Source organism: Phyllopteryx taeniolatus, chromosome 8 (genome assembly GCF_024500385.1).
Source record: "Phyllopteryx taeniolatus isolate TA_2022b chromosome 8, UOR_Ptae_1.2, whole genome shotgun sequence".
NCBI lineage: Eukaryota > Metazoa > Chordata > Actinopteri > Syngnathiformes > Syngnathidae > Phyllopteryx > Phyllopteryx taeniolatus.
The window spans coordinates 4411515-4432855 of record NC_084509.1 but is presented as its reverse complement, the minus strand read 5'-3'; the positions used below and the strand labels follow the sequence as shown (position 1 = coordinate 4432855).

The 21341-nt window shown below is 40.5% G+C and overlaps 2 protein-coding genes and 1 long non-coding RNA gene across 3 annotated transcripts; 1 reads left to right on the top strand and 2 right to left on the bottom strand.

Annotated features, from left to right (window-relative positions):
- Positions 1-395: 395 nt before the first annotated feature.
- tubd1 (tubulin, delta 1) lies at positions 396-7613 on the bottom strand. Its single transcript, XM_061781744.1, has 8 exons — positions 7085-7613; positions 6231-6378; positions 4333-4549; positions 4021-4252; positions 2513-2677; positions 940-1068; positions 677-860; positions 396-587 (listed from the first exon to the last, which is right to left on the bottom strand). Exons 1-8 carry the CDS (start codon positions 7233-7235, stop codon positions 473-475), a joined length of 1341 nt encoding a protein of 446 aa, XP_061637728.1. The 5' UTR covers positions 7236-7613; the 3' UTR covers positions 396-472.
- A 274-nt stretch (positions 7614-7887) lies between these two features.
- Positions 7888-20917, top strand: rps6kb1b (ribosomal protein S6 kinase b, polypeptide 1b). Its single transcript, XM_061781743.1, has 15 exons — positions 7888-8082; positions 9131-9174; positions 9252-9372; positions 9458-9526; positions 11917-12064; positions 13825-13882; positions 13979-14079; positions 14871-14961; positions 15075-15165; positions 15273-15380; positions 15461-15523; positions 16296-16373; positions 16944-17051; positions 17125-17237; positions 19778-20917. Exons 1-15 carry the CDS (start codon positions 8014-8016, stop codon positions 20031-20033), a joined length of 1518 nt encoding a protein of 505 aa, XP_061637727.1. The 5' UTR covers positions 7888-8013; the 3' UTR covers positions 20034-20917.
- Positions 15087-18398, bottom strand: LOC133482099 (uncharacterized). Its single transcript, XR_009789690.1, has 4 exons — positions 17880-18398; positions 16926-17150; positions 15608-15672; positions 15087-15534 (listed from the first exon to the last, which is right to left on the bottom strand). It is a non-coding gene; the product is annotated as an uncharacterized LOC133482099 (long non-coding RNA).
- Positions 20918-21341: the final 424 nt, after the last annotated feature.

The window sequence follows — 21341 nt, the reverse complement described above, 5'->3', positions numbered from 1 at the left end:
GTCTCATGTTGGCCTCCTATTCCATTCTTCATGGTTCTTGTTTCAGCCTAGCAGTGTGCATCTGGATCACCAAATTTCCACGTCCTCAGCTAGCTTATCAGACTGGTGTTGGCTGTTAAGTCTCACATGGCAACAGTGGTCTGTAAGCTGACTGAAGTTGTGGGTCCTCAGCTGCCTTTTACTAATGTGGAGTGTACTAAGATCCTGTACTTGGAATTAGAGTTTTTTTTTTTTTATAACCAATGCTGAAACTGTTATCGTGTGGAATTAGTGGACAATAAATTGATGAAATTATTACGTGTCATGTTGTCCCTTTAAATTGTAGTCTGTTGTATGTGCCATAGGTGGTTCAAGCAACAAAAATAAATGTATTAATCATGGAATAACAAGTCACGTACAGTATTTGCTGCATGCGTGTATTGGTCACATTTTTGTAAGCCTCCTCAAGGTAAAAGACAACTGCCATTCTGTTTTATCCATTACAGCCCAATTGACTGTAGCTGGAAATTATTTGCTCTGCAAAACTAAAGCTTTCAAGGAAATCCACTTCTGAGAGCCCAAACTTTGTGTACTGATGGATGTAGGCCCTGTAACAAAAAATAGAATTATATAATACTCTAAAATGATTTTTTTAATCTATTTTTTCCCCCCACACATAACCCTAGGGCAAACTCACCTTGCAGCAAACATATTCCAAGCTTTTTTCACCATGTTGTCCAATGATTCAATCAGAGCTTGACTGTTGCTGACCAGCGTAGCTGTTTTTTCGTACTTATTAAACGACACCGGACATTTCCACACGTTGAAAGCGTCTTTGGGTGAGAGCCATGAACTGTAAATAGCTGCATCGCTGAAGTCAACTAGTGGAATGGAGTGTTTTTATTCACGTGTTATTTCTTTGAATCGAAAGCTGCTGGTGTTAAGTATGATCTGTCAAACCTGTCTCTGCACTGAACACATCTTTGCCTCTCAGTATAAGCAAATTGGCCAAGGAAGTGTTGACATTAGATCCGGTCAGACTCCTCGTCCGCTCTGAAACAGCCAATGGACGCACCTGCCAATCTATACCTACCAACATATACAATGTTTTATATTAATTTTCAACAGAAAAGATGTATTTACAATGTCAGAAAACTATAAGTAATACTATACTATAAGTATTATGATGTAATACCCATTTCAGCCTATTGTAAAACAATTACACCTAAAGGAAGTAGAAAATAGTTTTGTAGGAAGAATTTCCACAGGATTTTTTACAATCTTTATCCAATTGGAGTCATTGATGTTGGACAAGAGTCTGGCTCCCAATCCCCATTCAAGTTCATCCTAAGGATATTTGATTAGTTTAAGGTCAGGGCTCTGCAGGCCAATGAATTGGTAAGATAAAGAATAACTTACGTGCATCATGGTGTATACTGAAGTCATGCACACAATTGGCAATTTAAAACAAGACCTTGCTTTGTGCCTTTTTTCAAAAGTGTATATAATTATACAAAGTAAATCTAAAGGTAGGATTTTAAAAAAAATTCTCAGAACACAATTTTTAGGATGATTACTCACCTAGATTCTTGTGAATTAAAAATCTTTTCATCTAACAGTCAGGTCCATAAATATTGGGACATCAACACAATTCTCATCTTTTTGGCTCTAAACACCATCACAATGGATTAGAAATAAAACAAGATGTGCTTTAAAAAGGACAGTTTGTTGAAATGCTGAGTATGGTGAAAAAATTGTGATGTCACCTATTGAAAATCTGATCAAAAAATGCTTCATGTTAGAGCAAAACAGTCCAACTATGTTATTTCTCAACATATCTCCAAGAGATATGGCAGAGCATCACCAAGGATGAAATCCAGCATCTGGTGATGTCTATGCGTTCTACACTTCAGGCTGCAATTGACTGCAAAGGATTTGCAACCAGTTATTAAAAAGTCAAAGTTTGATTTATGATTGTTAATTTGTCCCATTACTTTTGGTCCTTTGAAAAGTGCGAGTCATATGTAATTTTTTTTGTAATTCCTACACTCGTCACCTGAAGTAAATACTCTCAAAGCTGAAAGTCTGCAGTTAAAGCACATCTTGTTACATTTAGAATCCATTGTAGTGGTGGTGAGAGTCAAAAAGATGAGAATTGTGTCGATGTCCCAATATTTATGGACCTGACTGTAGCTACACCACTCTCCTTGGTGTGTACAGTTACTCATGTTTGCAATATCAAATGAATTTACTAGCAAGATTACATCTTTTTGTGTGACAAAATTCATTTGCGACATTCGTGGGACTGTTGTGTAGTATGGATGCCAAAGAAAATATTGATTCTTAAAGGAAATGCAAGCTTTTCAAACATAACAAATATGGTTTTACTCATTCATGTTGAGCACTAATTCTAATGATATTTTATTGATTAAGTTTAGCATTATAATTTGTTTTTAGCAGACTGGATAGCATTTTTAGTTGACAGGCTACAGGCCTTGTCCTTTTAATGGAATCAATTTCTGGCTACACTTGCCTTGTTCCATTTTGGTGTTCGAGACGAGCATCTGGCGCAGGTCTTTGATCAGAGGTGACCATCCGAAGGTGGTGTATGCGATGAAGGAACTTGGCATCTGAGGGATGGTGCTCATGCTGAGCAGCTTGTACTCTGGGTGGCACACGAGGGCGCTTACAAGTTCACCTGAGGGGGAGCCGTAATGAAAGCATGCAATTAATGGTTGTACTGTACACCCTGTAAGTACTCCAAGGAAACCATCACGTTAGGCAAGTTATTTCCAAAATGATCTATATTTCTATCCTGGCTCAACTGCAACCCTAATGAGGACAAGCGCTATAAGCAATGAATGGATGACTTTTCTATTGAGTTTGCTCATTCTCCATTGTCTCCTTCTGTCTGGTGCGTTCAATACTATGTGGTTTTCAGTCTCACAAAAACCTCTTATTTTTAAGTGGAAGGTCGATAACCCCAAACTGAGGTGAGGTGAGTGGGTGCTGTAAACAAATAAGTGACTACATGTTACAGCAAAAAAGAAAAGAAAAAAAAACTCGTACAGTGTTATTTTGCTATTCGCAAGGGTTAGGGACCAAGCCCTAACGCAAATAACGAAAATCAGCAAGTAAGTGATGTCCAAGCTAAGAGGTCTATATAGATGCCACAAGATGGTGGCAAAGCACTTTTGTCTAAATGAAGCCTTTAAAAAGTATTCATACCCCTTGGACTTCTTTTACATTTTTTTGACCTTACAATCACAAACTTGAATCTATTTTGTTGATATTTTATATGATAGACCAACACAAAGTAGTTTATAATTGTGAAGCGGATATACAGTTTTCAAAATTTTTAGCGACTATAAATCAGAGAAGCTGTTCAGAGTTGATGGGAAGAGAGATGGGGCTTGTTGGAGGCTGCAAAAGACCTGAGACCGGGAAGGAGATTTGGGCTGGTTCTGGCCAGTGGGCCGTATGTTTGACACCCCTGATTTATATAAAAAAATATTCATGTGTTAGAATGGTCCAGTCAAACTCCAGACCTAAATCTCATTAAGCATCTGTGGCAAGACTTGAAAATTGTTCTTTACAGACACTCTCCATCCAATCTGACTGAACTTGAGCTATTTTGCAAAGATGAATGGGCAAAATATTTCAGTGTCTAGATGTGCAAAGCTGGTCGAGACATACCCCAAAAGACTTGCAGCTGCATTACAATAATATTGACGCAGGGGCTGAATACAAATGCACACCACATTTTCCTGATTTTTATTTGCAAAAAAATTTGAAAAACGAGATATCGTTTCCGTTCCACTTTACAATTATGTCCTAGTTTGTGTTGGTCGATCTCATAAAATTACAATAAAAATTCATTTTAGTTTGTGGTTGTAATGTGGCAATATGTCAAAGTTCAATGGCCATGAATACTTTTTCAAGGCATTGTAGCTCCTTTGCACGTAGATGCCAGCAAAGTGCGATAGTCTAATCTAAGGTCTCAACACTGGCAATCATGCAGTGTGTCTTAGCCTCTCTCACCCAAAGGATTCCTGCTATAGACACCGTTGGAATCAGCGGTGAGCGCAGGCTGAAGGACGGCCCCCAGCTGATGAGCGATCACCTTGTTGATATCGGTGATGGAGATGTCTTTGATGCGGAGCAGCTGACTGCACATCTTATGCACCGTGTCATTCTCGTGCACCAGCAGTCCGTCTGACAGCTGGTACAGGTGACCCAGTGTTAGCACAGAGTTGTAGTTCTGGACAATCACCTGAAAGACAGAGCGGTTATTCCTTTGAAACCTTTTTTTTTTTTTTTTTTTTTTAAACATGTCGATAGACATCTTCATACCTCGCCTGTCCTGTACGGCCAGGTGAGGTGGTTGACAATGAAGGATTTGGGGTAGACGTCCCGAAGACACTGTGTGACATAGGTGCCGACTCCAGAGCCTGTACCACCTGCCACACTCATCATGGCCATCAAACCACTCAGTCTGTCACACCGTTCCACCTCTCGCCGCGTGACGTCTTCCACTGCTTCTTTGTGACGGGGGCCCTGGACGCAAAACCTGGAGACCAGTTTTGAGCTTTACATGCAACGCTGATCTTGGCTTGTCACACGTGATATGATGGGGGAGAATATTTGTATTTTAGTAAGACATTATGCATTTTATTCACAATATTTCAAAAAAAGTTTCCAGGTGAAAGAAATGTCCTGGTTCTATTAGAAATGATATTTAAACATTCCCCTTCAGCATGCTGTTCACATTTTGACATAAGTCTTCAGCAGGAACGTACACATTTTAAGGGGCAGGTGCTCCAGCCAAAAAATAGCCGCCCATCACAAAAATTGTTCATACAATTAAGAAAAAAACAGTAGTATGTATTTATGTATGTTAACATAATCAACACAGTCAATAATACAACTACCAACAAATGAGGCAAAGGGAGGTTACAGTGGATATTAACAGTCAATACACTCCTGTTCAAATGACAGGAATGAGAAGGCAGTGGCCTGGGGGCAAGGCAGGACCAAATGTACAATTCTCCCAAGGACACAAATGCTTGTCAGATTTCAAAACACTTTGGGTAAAATTGAGGAAAGAGAGGGCAATTTTTATTTTAAATATTGATGAAGAAAAAAATGGGCTTCAGCAAAAAGGGCACTTTTAGAGGTGCAACGATTAATCAACAACTAATTGATTACAAAATTTATCGATAACTATTTTGGATAAGGTGGTACGGCGGACGACTGGTTAGCACATCTGTCTCACAGTTCTGAGGTTGTGGGCTCAAATCCGCCCTCGCCTGTGTGGAGTTTGCATGTTCTCCCCGTGCCTGCGTGGTACTCCGGTTTCCACCCACATCCCCAAAACATGCAAGGTAGGTGTAGGTACGTTGAACACTCTAAATTGCCCATAAGTGTGAATGTGAGAGTGAATGGTTGCTTGTTATTAATGTGCCGTGCGATTGGCTGGCGACCAACCAGTTCAGCGTGTGCCCCCCCTCTCGGCCCAAAGACGGCTGGGATAGGCTCCAGCACGCCCATGACCCTAGTGAGGATAAGTGGTGTAGAAAATGGATGGATGGATAATAATAAAGCAGACCGATTATCTTTGTGTTTCATCAAAATACGACATTTGCAAACATCTTCTTTTACTTTGGAAAACAATGATCAACATTTTTGCCTATTTTCTAACATGCTATGGACCAAACCAGTAACTAAATCATAATCAATTTATGTTTGTGCATTTTATGCTCTGTCAATTAGAAATGATGTCCTGTTTTTGAATAAAAGGATGGGAAACTTTTTATTATTTATTATTTCTTTTTTTTTTTTTTTAATCCAATTCATCAAAAAAAATCGACTGATTAATCAATTATTAAAATAATTGTTAAGTGCAGCCCTAGGCACTTTTTGGGTTCAGGTCAAAGGCAAAGGGGCCGGTGATTGAGTACCTCTAATGGCTATGTGTGCACGTGCCTGGTCTTCAGTGAACCTAACATGCATCTTTTTGGTTTTTGGAATGTGAGAGGAAAGCAGAGTACCCAGCGAATATGCAAACTCTACACAGAAAGGCGAGAGCTGAGATTTGAATCCTCAGAACTGTGAGGCAGACTTACCACTAGGATACCGTGTTGCCCGTGCCCCCAAATTTTATTTAAAATGAAAAATTTACTCCGAAACTAGTGCATCTGTATTGCATACGACATTTTCTACATAAATCTTACAAATTAAAGTCACCTCACCCATTTGCCCAATTGTTGCCACTCCCCTGCCGCTGGTTGAAGCTTGATGCAGCGTCATATTTCCACTTGCTAGATTTTGCAGTCTTGCTGAAATTCTGCTTGATGACTTTTGGCTCCATGTCAATCTGCACTGCCCTGGCAACAAGGTCTAAATCAAAAATGTAAAAAAAAAAAAAAGGATTTAAATCAGTGGTGACACACGGTATGTGTCAGAAAGGTTCCACGACTGGTGTCACAAAAGATGTATTTCATATCTGAAATAATAATAATCCCCTTGGAGTCTAACACACTATCCCAGCCTTCTCTGCCACCCCTTCATGCACTTATAGAAGGATTCAAACTGGATTCTCCGCAGCTTCCTCTCCATGGACATCTTGATGTCGACCATGTCTTCAAAACGGGTCTCCTTGATGACCCCCTTGATCTTGGCAAAGACGAAAAAAATCAAACGGTGTCAAGTCGGGTGAGTAGGGAGATTGCTCTAGCACAGCAATGCTCATTTCGGCAAGGAACTGTCAGATGCTCAGGGCATAGTGAGCAGCCTCGTTGTCATGGTGAAGCAGCCACAAGTTCACAACTCTGGTGTTTTCTCGCGCACTAAAAAAGCAAATGCTGTAGGCTCTTTTTGTAGACATGTTGTTTGATCTTCAGGCCCACACTGAAGGATGAAAACTCATAGTTTTGTTGTTTGGTATTAAAATATATCCTTTGTGACACTAGTCCTGGAACCTTTCTGACACATTTCGTACAAACATAAAAAGATCGTCAATAACACCGCTTGCTTTGAAAAATAAAAGAGGAAAACTATCCAGAGAAAGTGAGAAAACGTCGACGTAAGAGGATTAACATGTTACCTCCATCTTTAGTTTGGTGGAAGAAGCGTTCACAACTGGCAGTAGCGTATGCTTTCCTCTGGCCCGCCTGAGCGTCATTGTAGAGGGTGTCAAAGAACTCCACACCCACCTGGTTGCCGCACTGACCCAGCTGGACCGTCACCACTGACATTTGTTTAAAAATCCAAATAAGTATGGGGACTCTTACTATTGCATGTAGTTGCTACTAGCTACTGACCATCACTACAGTGGGTCGCAATGCTCATGTCTGAACTTGGAAGCGGCACAAAAGAGTTTCATTGTTGCCGCCGTGACAACGGATTTCCGGTACGCGATTGTTGAACTTCAAATTAAATGCTAGGTAGTCTTAAACCCACTTCATTAAGTCACGTGAGATCAGTCACAAGAGCTGTAACGGAAATTGTACGTACAAAAGCATAATAATACTCAGATTTGATTCATACTCATTTTTGTATTATTCAATCGATATATTTATTTGATTTTGTAGGGATTCGAACTATAGCTCACTCATAAATACTGTACATACTTTTTTTATTCACACACCGATACACTCGTTTTTTAGATTTCATTTCATTTTGAATTCCTCCTCAATGCTGCTCATTTACATTTAGTATGAGATTAAATTAATGATTTACAGGCACATTTAATTACCATTAAAAATATTTGAATCCCCGATGTGTATTCACCACGTTTAAATCATTTCTCAAGAAATCATTGAGGTCGGGGAGGACTTTTGACTCCGCGTTTATTGTTGTTTTGTGAGAGTTGAGAGAAAGAAAAAATACTTGGGTTACCGCCCCTTTGGTTGTGCACAGCACTGCGCTTGCTCAGTGTAGTAGCCGGTCATGGCGGCGGTGTGTGTTTGTCCATGAGGTGGGGGACGTAATTCTTGCGGTCTGTGACAGAGCGAACCGAGCGAAGCTGCTGCCATGGCCGGAGTGTTTGACATTGATTTGGACCAGCCGGAGCAAGATGTCTCCGATGACGAGACTGACGAGGTACTTTCAACGAAGCTTCCGAACGGAGCGGCTCGACTTGTTACAGCATGAACTCTTTATGCACAGTAGCTAGCAAGCTAGCCGTTAGCCTGCCTGCCTGCCTGCCTGCCTGCCTGCCTTCCAGCCTTCCATCCACCCTTCCATCCACCGCGGGCGGGCCGGCGGGCCGGCGAGCCGGCCTACTCTTGCAGCTGGAGCTCCCGGGCCTCCTCACGGGTAGCGTTAGCACAAGCTAGCAAACATGCTCGCAACTTTGACCCTGCACTTCTTTCAGAGCTGCCAAATTAGTTGACTTTTATTCTACCCTATAACAGCGGCTAGTGGAACTGCGGCGCTCTGACGTTTAAATGCTATGGCTGTCATGTTGGAATTGTACAAGCACAACCTTTCTTGGCTAGTGAGTAGTAGTGATAAATGTGTCTCAGTGTCCAACAGTTTATTTTGGCAGTACTGTGACAGAGTGGCTCTGTGTAGAGTTCTAACTTGTAGTGCAGCAGTATGTGTAAATGCACTAGTGCACTACTGTTTGTTTTGTGTACAGAAAACTGAATTTCCAAATGACGTTAAAGGTATTTGCAAGTTAATAGCATTATCAAAATGTTTTTATTTGTATTGAAAATAAGTTAATATTTTTTATTTTTTGTCCACCTGCTGTTTACATTTTGGCTATTGCTAAAGAGCTTGCATATATTGATGTTCGGGAAACAGTCTTCTTGCGCCTCAACAGCTCATATTTATCGTGAAAATTAACACTTTCTTGGTAAACAGAAGGTTATGCAGAAAACCCAACTCACTTTGTACAATATTGTGCAAAATTACCATCTACAGCACATATGTAGCATTAAGCCTCCGGCCATCACCTTTTACTACCGTGTTGTGTTTATTAGGTATATATATGCGCTATTATTTTAATAGATGTTAATCAGAGCAAACAGGCCATTAATGAAGTGTATAGGTAAACATGATATACTTCCCTGGGTAAAAAAAAATGTTATTGCTCACTTCGCTCTTTTCTTTGTTTGACATCAGGATATGCTTTTCCTTCCAGGCACAAATCAATGACATCATGGATCAGTGCAGTGGATTTGAATTGTAAGTATTGAATATCGGTAGTCAGCAGAGATTGTATGACTACGACGTATTTTTCTGTATTGAATGTCTATTTGCAGTAACATGGAAGGTTGTGAGAAGATAGAGATATCAGAGGATAACGTCAATCAGGGGACAGAGAATATTAGACCAGAGTGTTTTGAACTGCTAAGAGTTCTGGGTAAAGGCGGTTATGGAAAGGTATGTGTTGGAGAGACACAAAGCCTTGACTTATTTTATTATTATTATGTTCAAGCTCATGAATAATCTTATTCCCTTTTTGCAGGTTTTTCAAGTTCGAAAAGTCGTGGGAGGTGCTTCAGGCAAAATATTTGCCATGAAAGTCTTAAAAAAGGTATGTTTGTGTCTCCCTTCTTAAATACAACTTCTTTAAATATAATATGCTCATTGTTTCTAATACCCATAATACATTAGCGCTTCTTTCTGTAAATACAGTGGAACACAGTCAGTTTCGGGTTGCTGATTGACTTCCAGTTATCCAGATTTTACATTTGTTTCTCCTGTTTGAAATACTGGAAATAGAAATAATCTGTTCTAAATTCCAGTTGTACCCATCATAAAGCTGTTAACCTGTAAACAATTCACATGGTATGCATTTTTCCGCTTAAAGTACACTGGTACATTCTTTGTCACTGAAATCAAGGCTAGAAAGCTTGTGTGGCACTGGCAGGTAATTACAATTGTCCCCACGCTGCACGTATGTGAAATAGCATGGAGCGGCCATACATAGCCGGATGAAAACAAATGAAGCAGAATTTGACCAAAATAAAAGAGTTGAGAAAAAAATAAAACAGAATTTTGTCACCAATCATGCCATTGCAATTTTTTTCCCCTCCGGAACACAGATCTGCAAAATTTGTTAAAATAGTTTTTCACTCACTGTACGTAACAAGTCAGAGAAGTAATATCAATTAATCATGAGTTAAATTATTCACAGAATGATATAAAAGCATGTTCTTGTGCAGTTACTGAGATGCAAAAAAATAAACAATCACTAAACGTACAGTAATGATGAATGACATTTATGAGAGAATCTGTCTTTTTATGTTTTATTACTTGCTACACAAGTGTAAAAAGAAAACAAACAAACAAAAGAAAACGAAACACAATCCCTTAACTATGTTTGAGTGACGTACGTATGGCGATCGTGCCGTCTTACTGCAACGCTGTAACTTATAGTGTATATGCCTCTACCTCTCTTCCAGCATGTCAAGCCAAATAAAAAGCAATACGCGCACAGTTGAACTGAGGTCTCGAGCGATATTCTGATATCTTGTGTTATGTCATGGATTACGACGGTTCAAAATGTGAACCTTTGGGACTTGGTAACATATTTTGATGGGGGGGAGAGGGGAAGTTTCCAAGTTGTACAAGATCAGAGGTTTTTAGCTTTTGAAGTTCCACTGCATTGTGTGTCCTCAACGCCAGTGGTTGTGGTGTTAAAATTTCTGGGCCAGTTTGGAAGTTTGCCATGTGATCTGCTGTGCTGCAGCCTTGGCACTGTAAACACGTCTGCCTCAGGAGATTCTGTTTGATGCTCAAGTGGCTTCCCCTTGAATGACCCACAACTCCAGTGACTAGTTGAAGACATTATTTTTGAAGTTATAAAGCATTCTTGTGCAGCATCGCCTTTATAGTTGTGTGCGATAAAAGCCAGGGCTCATGTTTCTGAAGCCTCTCGGTTTGGAATGCAGTCTTAACTTGCCTCACATTTTTGTGAGAGTCACTTAAATTTACTGTTAGAATAAAAGGAACTTCCTTTTACTCCGGATTGCACCATGATGACAGTGTGGCGGCAATTATGCAGCAACAGATCTAAAAGCTATTGAAAGACCATCTGGCGATTTAGGTTAATTGCATTGTTTTAATAATTTTATACGATAAATATATAATATGAATGTACTATTTTAAAATTACAATCCATTGAATAGACATAAATATATAAAAAACTTTTCATTTAATGCCAGCCTGGTAATGTTTAACAGGGAATTTGTCTGCTCTTAACATTGCTAATGTAGCAATAAAATCAAGTCCTGCCATCCAGATAGAGTTTGAAATACAGTGGGCGATAGGAGGTCAATTATAATTCATGCTGGACCTCCAGATTTCTTAAGAGTAAATTTTCCCCATGGGAAATAATTGAAGTAGCGGGGTTCACTATATCCATCATAAAACCTTTATTAACTATACGGACAATATTTTGAGTCACATTTTAATATATGTCTATTATCATACAACCTAATATACATTATAATAATCCTCTAAGGCAATGATTCCCAACCGCTTTGCCGCGAGACACTAACAGGTGGCTGCAGGAAATTTCACTTAGTTGGTCCGAAAGTGATTATTTCCAACAAAAAATATTCTTCCACTACCATCACACATCAGCAGTATTTCAGTACATATACTTTTCATGTCATTGTTTAGTGGTGTGGGGATTTTTCTAATGTAAAATATATTCTTTGACTCAATGAAGGTTGGGAAACACTGCTCTAAGGTGTAAGGGATAATTCTTCATGTAGCTGAGTACCAAGAAAAACAAGGATACACGTTTGATCTGCCATGTTAGCAATCATTAACAAATGTCACTCTCTATGTGGAGGCCGATCAATGACTCACCTCAGCACACACCTCTCACTCTTGTAGTCCAGTGAACAAACTCTCTTGTTAGGTTGTAAAACTCAGCTTAATGTTTTGTTGTGATTGTTATTGGCTGTGTGACAGGCAATGATTGTACGCAACGCCAAGGACACAGCCCACACCAAGGCGGAAAGGAACATCCTGGAGGAGGTGAAGCATCCTTTCATTGTCGATCTCATCTACGCCTTTCAGACAGGCGGGAAGCTGTACCTCATTCTGGAGTACCTGAGCGGTTAGTGCAACAATGTGCACACCTGACACACAAACAGTAAAATCGCAAAACTAAAGGAGAACACAAATGGTTATAGGGGACTGGTCAACATGCAATATGTTCGTATTCCAATGCAGTTTTTCCTATTAGGAATAATGGAAATAAAATAACCTATTCAAATTCTTGCCATCATAAAACCTTTATAAACTGTCCAATGAAGTTTTTCTTGCACCATGTACACATTCTCAATTAACTGGCAAAGAAGTGTCAAAACAAGTTAGGTGTTACAATAATCTCATAACACTAAACAAGTGACAATGCGTACAACAGCTAGCCAGTCTCACATCTCTTCAGCATCCACACCTATGCTCAAACAACAATTAGTTTTAGGATGGTGTACACCCTAGTCTTATTGCTTTGAATATAAATCCGCTTACTTTACCTGGTATCAAGTATCACTTACGTTATATACACTATATTGCCAAAAGTATTCGCTCACCTGCCTTGACTCGGATATGAATTGAAGTGGTATCCCATTCTTAATCCATAGGGTGACATCGGTCCCCCAGATGAAGTTATAAGATCTTAAACTCTTTTAGGAAGGTTTTCCATAAAGTTTAGGAGTGTCTTTATGGGAATTTATGACCATTTTTTCAGAAGAGCATTTGTGACGTTACACACTGATGTTGGACGAAAAACCGCTCTAATTCATTCAAATCATTCACACTAATGATGGAGGAGAAGGCCTGGCTCACTGTCCACTTGAAATCAACCCAAAGGTGTTCTATAGGGTTGAGGTCAGGATTGTGCAGGCCAGTCAAGTTCATCCACATAAAACTCTCTCATCCATGTCTTTATGAACCTTGATCCTTGCACTGATGCACAGTCATGTTGGAATAGGAAGGGACCAACTGCAAACTGTTCCCACAAAATTGGAAATGTCTAAAATATTAGGCCATTATCTCCAGTGAAAGGAACTCTGAATGCTTCAGCATACCTAGAGATTTTGGACAGTCAAACAGTTTGGGGATTAACCATTCCTGTTACAACATGTCTGCGCACCAGTGCACAAAGCAAGGACCATAAAGACATTGATAAGAGAATTTGGAGTGGATGAATTTGACTGGCCTGCACAGAGTCCTGCCCTCAACCCAATAGAACACCTTTGGGTTGATTTCAAGTGGACAGTGAGCCAGGCCTTCTCGTCCATCATCAGTGTTTTACCTCACAAATATGCTCCTGGACGAATGGGTAAAAATTCTCAAAAACTCACTCCTAAACCTTGTTGAAAGTCTTCCCACAAGAGTTGAAGGTGTTAAGCTGCAAAGGGTCGGCCATCATCATATTAAACCATATATATTCAGAATGAGATATTACTTAAAATCATATGTGAGCAAATACTTTTGGCAATATATTGTATTACATGTGACATCTTGCGAAGTTTGTTGACGTCATGGATCTCGTAGTTCAGCAACATATTTCACCAGAAAATTGTACAAGCTTTTGTGATTGGCTGGCAACTAAAAGTCAGCAGGGATAGGCTCGCCCAAAGTCAGCAGGGATAGGCTCCAGCTCACCTGCGACCCTGAGAAGCATGATGAAGAATTGTACAATGCTAGGGACATTTAAATGTAACGTTTGCACCTCAAATATACACTATACTTACAATACAATAGTCTACTGTCTTGGAAAAACATCAAGTTGTGCTTTTCTGTGGAAGGGTCAGGGACTATCTCTGGGGAGGTATGTATTCACTCATGCTGCTGTGTATTTCTTTGCAGGAGGAGAACTGTTCATGCAGCTGGAGAGGGAGGGCATTTTCATGGAAGACACAGCCTGGTGAGTTAAAAAAATTAAACATGCCTTTTGTGGGGGGCAATTTAGTTTAGGCTTTAAATGTGAAAGTGCCAATTGAGATATTGTCTTGCTGTGTAGTTTCTACCTAGCAGAGATCTCCATGGCTCTGGGTCACCTGCACCAGAAGGGCATTATCTACAGAGACCTAAAGCCTGAGAACATAATGCTAAACAATCAAGGTGCGTGAGAGCTTTAAGATATTTGTGAGATGACAAAACTGTGTAACAACAGCCATTATTATCTGTATTGTGTTATTTAATATAATATGTGAGAAGCAGAAACATACTTTCATTTTCACTGTTGACGGTGCTTGAGCAGCATTCAAGGACCGCCACCAAAACAGGACATCTCAAAAGCAGATGAAAAAACACTATCAGTGAATTAAACTTAACAATAATGCCAACATTCCAGCAGATGGCACCAAAGTAATTTTATTGCTTTGGCCTGAGTGCAAAAACAGCAAATAGAATTCAAATTAGAATCTTTATTGTTATTACACATTGTACAATGAAATACGATTTTCAGTGAATAACAGAGGATAGAGTTCTAGAAAAAAAAAAACAACTGCGAATTTAAGACGAATAAGAAGAATCACCTTTTATTGTCATGAACATGCATGCATGCACACGAAATTTGTTCTCTGCATTTTACCCATCACATACACACGTTAGTGGAACACACTGGAGCAGGGGGCAGCTGAAGCACCCGGGGAGCATTTCGGGGTAGCAGTGTCTTGCTCAAGGACACCACAGCCGTGAGTCCGGGGGATGTTGGCGGATGGTCCAGTTGGGGTCTTGAACCTAGGTCCCCCACGGTGGCAGGCAATGATCTTAATCATTGGGCCACGGCTGCCCCAATTTGCAAATGCCATACTGCGAATATGCAGCTGTTCACTGTATAACTGAGATCTTAAACTGGTTATATTTCAAATCAAACCTTCTAACTGTGTGCGCGTACGTGCTCCCTCCAGGCCATGTCAAGTTAACAGATTTCGGACTGTGTAAAGAGTCGATTCACGACGGTACAGTCACCCACACGTTCTGTGGTACCATTGAATACATGTAAGTTGCTCCTCCCCACTCGACACTTACATACACAATTGCGCTTCTGTACTGTCCACAGACTTATTGTCTTGCATGCTTTTTGAGTAAGACACACCTTCTCATTGGTACAGGGCCCCAGAAATTTTAATGCGAAGCGGACATAACAGAGCCGTAGATTGGTGGAGTCTGGGTGCTCTGATGTACGACATGCTCACTGGGGCGGTCAGTGTGACTCACAAAGTTGCTTCTTTTGTGGCTACCATTACAAATCCTAATGTAGTATGAATCCTGCGTTGATTGAGCAATTCTTTTTGATCTTGTGTCCATAGCCGCCATTCACTGGCGAAAACCGCAAAAAGACCATCGATAAAATCTTGAAGTGCAAGCTCAGCCTCCCACCCTACCTCACACAGGAAGCCAGAGACCTCCTGAAACGGGTAGCGTTTTTTACCTCAATGTGACTGTGAAGTTACTGTGTTTAGACATGCTTTTCTAATGACTTAAAATGTGTGGGCAGTTGCTGAAGAGAAATGCCTCATCGCGGTTGGGTGCAGGGACTGGGGATGCCACAGAGGTGCAGGTGAGCCTCCACTTCAAATAGGAAGAGAAGCAACTTCAGCATATCATGCGACACTTCAGCAAATCATGCAAGACCTTGACATACCTTATTGGAGCACAGCTCAACCAGCGTCAAAGTATTAACTTGGTGCGTTAGTCTTCATACAACACCTGAAAGATGGAGCATTCCTTACAAGGGGTGTTAAGAACATATGAAGAGAAGATGCTGTCCGTTTGTTGTACGTGTCATAATTTTTTATCAAAAGTGTAGCGGTTTCATGTTTAACATTAGTGGTTAGCTTCTTTTTGCATAAGTTATTTTGGAATATGAGATGTGTGTGACACCTGCGAAGCGACTTATTTTGTATGCCCTTCTCACGTGTGTGAATGCTCACTTGCCGTTTCCCCCACTGAGGTGAGTTCTGTCTGAAAGGAACAGGCGACTAAATTCAACCTCTAATGTTACGCCTCTGATGCACCAATTCACCAGGAAGCCAGTGTAAAAGAGGCTAAAGTTAGTGTTTTATTAATTTAATTACAGTGTTTTTTTCTTACACTTGTTTCACCATTAACAATGTTAACTTTGCTTCCATAATTGGTGCTTGTACAGTTGATAGAGGTTTATAATGGTGACAGTTTGATTCTTGAACGAATTAATTTAGATTGAATAATTTCCTTTGGGGAACAAATTGTGTTTGACCCTATAGGGTCTACTTTATTTCTATAAATACACAAGAGCACTATGACCCATATAAGGCACTTGACTTTTTATGGCTCATTGTCATGTCCCACAGGCACATCCCTTCTTTCGACACATCAACTGGGAGGATTTGCTGGCTCGTAAAGTGGAGCCTCCCTTCAAACCTTTCTTGGTGAGTAGTAGGGAACCACAGTGTGTTTACAACTGCACTTTTTTCCCATTTATTTAGGTATATTTTAGATCCAGTTCATTGTGCACTGTTAATGCCCTCGAAATGTCATAATTACAGGAGATAGCTTAGTACCTTCTGTAGTAGCTTCAGAAAATGGATGGATGGATGGGTGGATTTTTATGAAAAACAATTCTAAGCCATGACAATAAAACAATGAAATTGAATAACTTTAAGCACGGCGGTAACTGAATGAGCCTTCTTACCAGTCGTAACCTCAAAACATCCTATGTCAGGACTGTCATAAACATGACCCTTTCCCTGTGTTACTGTGGTACCTTACGAGTTAAATTTGTTCCCTGACCAAGCTCATAATTCAATTTACATGTATGTCAAATCAATTTTCCCCATTGAAATGAACTGAGATGCCATTAATCTGTTCCAGTCCCTGCAAATACACATTTTTTGTGTGTATTCAAGAGAGAAAAATAGCACTGGATTGTATAAAATATAAAGAAAAGTGAGTGGAAAGAATTGCAGTATTGATGAATTCACCTCTCTCCGGCTTTGCAGCAATCAGCTGAAGACGTGAGTCAGTTTGACTCTAAATTCACCAGTCAGACGCCAGTCGACAGCCCCGATGACTCAACGCTTAGTGAGAGTGCCAATCAAGCTTTCCTGGTAACATCTGCTCATTGGACTCATCGGAATCTTCACTCTGCTTCCCTCTGATGTCCCCTGTACTTCCTTACAGGGGTTTACGTATGTGGCTCCTTCAGTCTTAGAAAATATCAAAGAGAAATTCTCCTTAGAGCCAAAAATCCGTTCACCTCGACGATTCATCGGCAGCCCAAGAACGCCTCTCAGGTAAAACAGCTACTGTATGTTGTCACCTATCATCGTGTGTGATCAGTGCTAAGTAACATTGGCTAAAAAAAAAGACTGTTAGATGTAACTGTTCATTATTATCTTTATAAAGGCAATATTTCTGATACATATTGGATCTCATTAGATTGCACATACCTGTATGTACTAAGTGAGTGGATGTGATTCTGTCACGATGCAAGGACAATAATGTAATAAGATGCATGTTTAGAGGCATGAATTTATAAGATCAAACAAAACACATTATAGAGTAGGCAAGAGTTAAATTGTAGTCCCAGGTTGAGTCACAATATGCTGGGCAACACTGAGGTCTACTGGAAGAAATGCAGTGTAATCGACAGCAGTAAGAAGAGGCGGAGAAGACCCCCAACTAATTCCGTAGTCCCAAACAGTAATGTTTGTTGTTTCCACAGAGCAGAGAATTATATGCCTGTACAGAATGTGTATGCTTTGTTTGTATATCTTGCTGCTTCGTGTGTGTTAAAGAAGCAGTTGTTTGTTTCAAAGTTTGTAATTACCATAACTTCTGAACTAATTTCTATTAGCCTGTCTAAGGCAGTACAGCTTATGTTAGCATTAAGCTAATGGACCTTCGTCAAACGGAAATTATATGGTTTGGTTAACCTTTTGTTGTACACTCCGTGGGTGGCACAGTGGCCGACTGGCTAGCACATCTGACCCGCAGTTCTGAGGACCTGGGTTCCAGTCCGGCCTCCCCTGTGTGGAGTTTGCATGTTCTCCCCATGCCTGAGTGGGTTTTCTCCGGGTACTCCTGTTTCCTCCCACATTCCAAAAGCATGCATGGCAGGTTAATTGAAGACTCTAAATTCCCCCTAGGTGTGATTGTGAGTGCGAATGGTTGTTTATCTATATGTGTCTTGCAATTGGCTGACAACCAGTTCAGGGTGTACCCCGCCTCTCGCCCAGAGTCAGCTGGGATAGGGTCCAGCACTCCCACGACCCTAGTGAGGATAAGCAGTACAGAAAATGGATGGATGGATGGATTTATACTCCATTTGTATGTGTTGCTGCTCCGGCGCACTTGTTTGAAGGTTTCTAATTAATTAACATTTTCCCTAATTTTTCACGAGTCCTCTTTGGTGTTTTGCATTGTACATTGTTGCTGCTTTAAAGTTTGTGTACTCTCCCGACATGGTCACTTTTTGTAAAAGAAAAAAAAAATAAAACATTAACCTTGTTAAACATGCATCCAAATCCCAACATGTAACGGATACCTTCCAAGAGAGGTTGGAGTGTCATCAGATATGCACCAATTTATTCAGGTCTCACCACAATGTTTAATTTGGATTAAGGTCCAGACTTTGAATATGCCAATTCACAATACGAATCCTCTGTCTTTGATGCCATTCCTTTGTATCTTCGGTGGAATGCTTTGAATCATTGTCTTGTTGTTTAATCCATTTACATCCCAGCTTCAACTCTTTGAATGATGGCTGGAGATTCTGGTCAAGAATTTATTAATACGGCTGGAAATTCATGACTCTTAAAATACAATGAATTCATCCAGGTCCAGAAGTTTAAAAGCAGCCCCAGACATTCACATTTCCACCACCATGCTTCATATTTGGGAGGAGGTTCTTTACTTCATATGCAGTGCTGACTTTTCTCCAAACGTGTGTGTGTGTGTGTGTGTGTGTGTTTTTTTTTACAGTGACCATGTCAGGAGGGTTCAAAAACTTTCAAGAAGCACTGTATGTTAGCATTAAGCAGACTTTCGTTAAACAAAATGACATGTGTTGGTTGAAAATGTTAGTGTTCAAATATACACTAATTAAATTCTCTTGTCAGTTTTACAGTAAACTTCAATTAGGAGTGACAAACAGCTTGAAGCAAGCCCACTTTGCCCCTTATTTGGAGAACTGTGTGAACAAGTCATCTAAGTGATGTTACACAATAGTCTCTCATTTCTTGAGAGAGAACAGCTGCTAAGGAATACTTTAAAAAGTGTCTTTTAATAAGTTAAAATGAGTTTAAAGTGTGTGGGGGAGGTAACACTATTTTTAAAACTATAGAGTTCAATGTATTTTAATTGTCTATTCTATAATTGCATTGTATTGCTTCTCCAGGGCGGCACGGTGGCCGACTGGTTAGAGCGTCAGCCTCACAGTTCTGAGGACCCGGGTTCAATCCCCGGCCCCGCCTGTGCGGAGTTTGCATGTTCTCCCCGTGCCTGCGTGGGTTTTCCCCGGGCACTTCGGTTTCCTCCCACATCCCAAAAACATGCATTCATTGGAGACTCTAAATTGCCCGTAGGCATGACTTTGAGTGCGAATGGTTGTTTGTTTCTATGCCCTGCGATTGGCTGGCAACCAGTTCAGGGTGTACCCCGCCTCCTGCCCGATGACAGCTGGGATAGGCTCCAGCACGCCCGCGACCCGTGTGAGGAGAAGCGGCTCAGAAAATTGATTGATGGATGGATGCTTCTCCAGGCATGAATTACTTGTTTAATAAGCTTAACATTGCATTTCCTTTCGTTTCCCTTTCTCCTTCCATCCTTTCAGCCCAGTCAAATTTTCAGGAGGGGACTGCTGGCCGCGGAGTGTCGTCCTCCCCAGCGGAGGGCCAAGTCTCCTCCAGTCTCCTCAGGACCAGGCCATGGAAGTTTCCACTCCAGAGCAGATGGATGTGACCACCAACTCTGAGGCCTCTGCCCCTCTTCCAATTCGTCAGCCTGCCGGGGTTAACCTGGCTCAGATGAAGCAGCAAGCGTACCCCGTGGTGGCCAAAAGGCCCGAGCATTTACGTATGAACCTATGACCCAGCTCTCCTCTTCAAAAGTTTATTTCTTGACTTTTTAATTTTTCCTTTTTTTTAGAAGCAAAGCAAAAAGGTATGGATGCCAGAGACATTGTCAATCAAATCTTGCCCATCCACACACTACATCTGCTGTCACTGCACAGCAGTGAAATGATGGTCCGGGATGCCAGCGTGCCTCGGTTCATTCATTCAGTGTTACGGTCTTGCATTGTCGTCGCAACATTTCTCTGCCAACACCTCTGGTTTCACATTTGACCTCCACACACCACATCTTATCAAACTGGAGTCAAGAAAGACCGGAGAAGTTCTGAGGAGCTACAACAAGAGATTTTAGGGGAAAGCGTGGTCTGCTGTACAAAAAGACATCAAAAGTGTGCTGTTTCAGTGAATTCCATTCAAGAAGTTGCTCATGTTGCTGGGAGACAGCAAATGATTCCCGATTCCATGACAAAAGGTTTAATTAGGTTTATAGTTCAAAAGAGAGGTATTGGTGGCTATAGCTGTCATCTAATTTTGAGCTATGCATCAGTTATGAATCTGAGGGCCTAAACCGGTAAACACATCAAAGGTTAGAAAAAGTGGACTTTTTATCTTTAGGGCGACATTGTGTGTTAAGTGTGCTTGGAGGCACATACTGAATTAAGATGCGTCCCCTTCTGGGATTCCTGGTTGAATTATTGTCATTTGACATTTGTTTTGAAGAAACACCACCTCACTGTCGCTGCCCCCAGTGCTACCAGTTGATTTGAACACTTTCCAGTTAAAATGCTCTCCAAAAAATTTCAGGCTGCATTATTAGCTACTTGCATCAAGCGCACTTGTTTGGGAGGACATTTTAAAATTCCTGGTTAAGCAAGGGGAATTAAAATAAAATGCAAAAATATTGTGTGTCCTCTGTGTGTGACAGCACTTAACACTCACAGCCATCAGTCATTTTTTTTAATGACATCTTTAATTTACATCAAGGAACTGTTGAAATTGCCACTTCTGTCCCTTTCATAGTTTCATAATTTGAAACCTAGATTTTAACGTTAATGTAATGTTCAAGAACTACTTTCCATTATTACAAAATGGCAAATATTTCTTTTGACCAATTAAACCAGCCCAACCCACAAGATTCAAAATTACAATATCAAATACCTTACATATCAACTATATCCTCCAAATGATGCAGTGCAGTTTGCAGTCAATAGATTTGTTAAGTACAAGTTTGGCAGGCATTGTAGTAGGAACGGACTGATTAATTGATCATGAAGATTTTGTGCAATTGATAGTCTTGAACAGGAGTTCAGAACATTGAGAGATCCC

Coding starts and splice junctions, on each gene's coding strand:
- tubd1 (XM_061781744.1), bottom strand. CDS start 7,235: ATGTCAGTGGTGACGGTCCAGCTGGGTCAGTGCGGCAACCAGGTGGGT. Junction 6,379..7,084: donor CCACCAAACTAAAGATGGAG/GTAACATGTTAA, acceptor TTTTTGATTTAG/ACCTTGTTGCCAGGGCAGTG. Junction 4,550..6,230: donor GGCAACAATTGGGCAAATGG/GTGAGGTGACTT, acceptor ACTGGTCTCCAG/GTTTTGCGTCCAGGGCCCCC.
- rps6kb1b (XM_061781743.1), top strand. CDS start 8,014: ATGGCCGGAGTGTTTGACATTGATTTGGACCAGCCGGAGCAAGATGTC. Junction 15,524..16,295: donor GGGATGCCACAGAGGTGCAG/GTGAGCCTCCAC, acceptor CATGTCCCACAG/GCACATCCCTTCTTTCGACA. Junction 16,374..16,943: donor CTCCCTTCAAACCTTTCTTG/GTGAGTAGTAGG, acceptor CCGGCTTTGCAG/CAATCAGCTGAAGACGTGAG.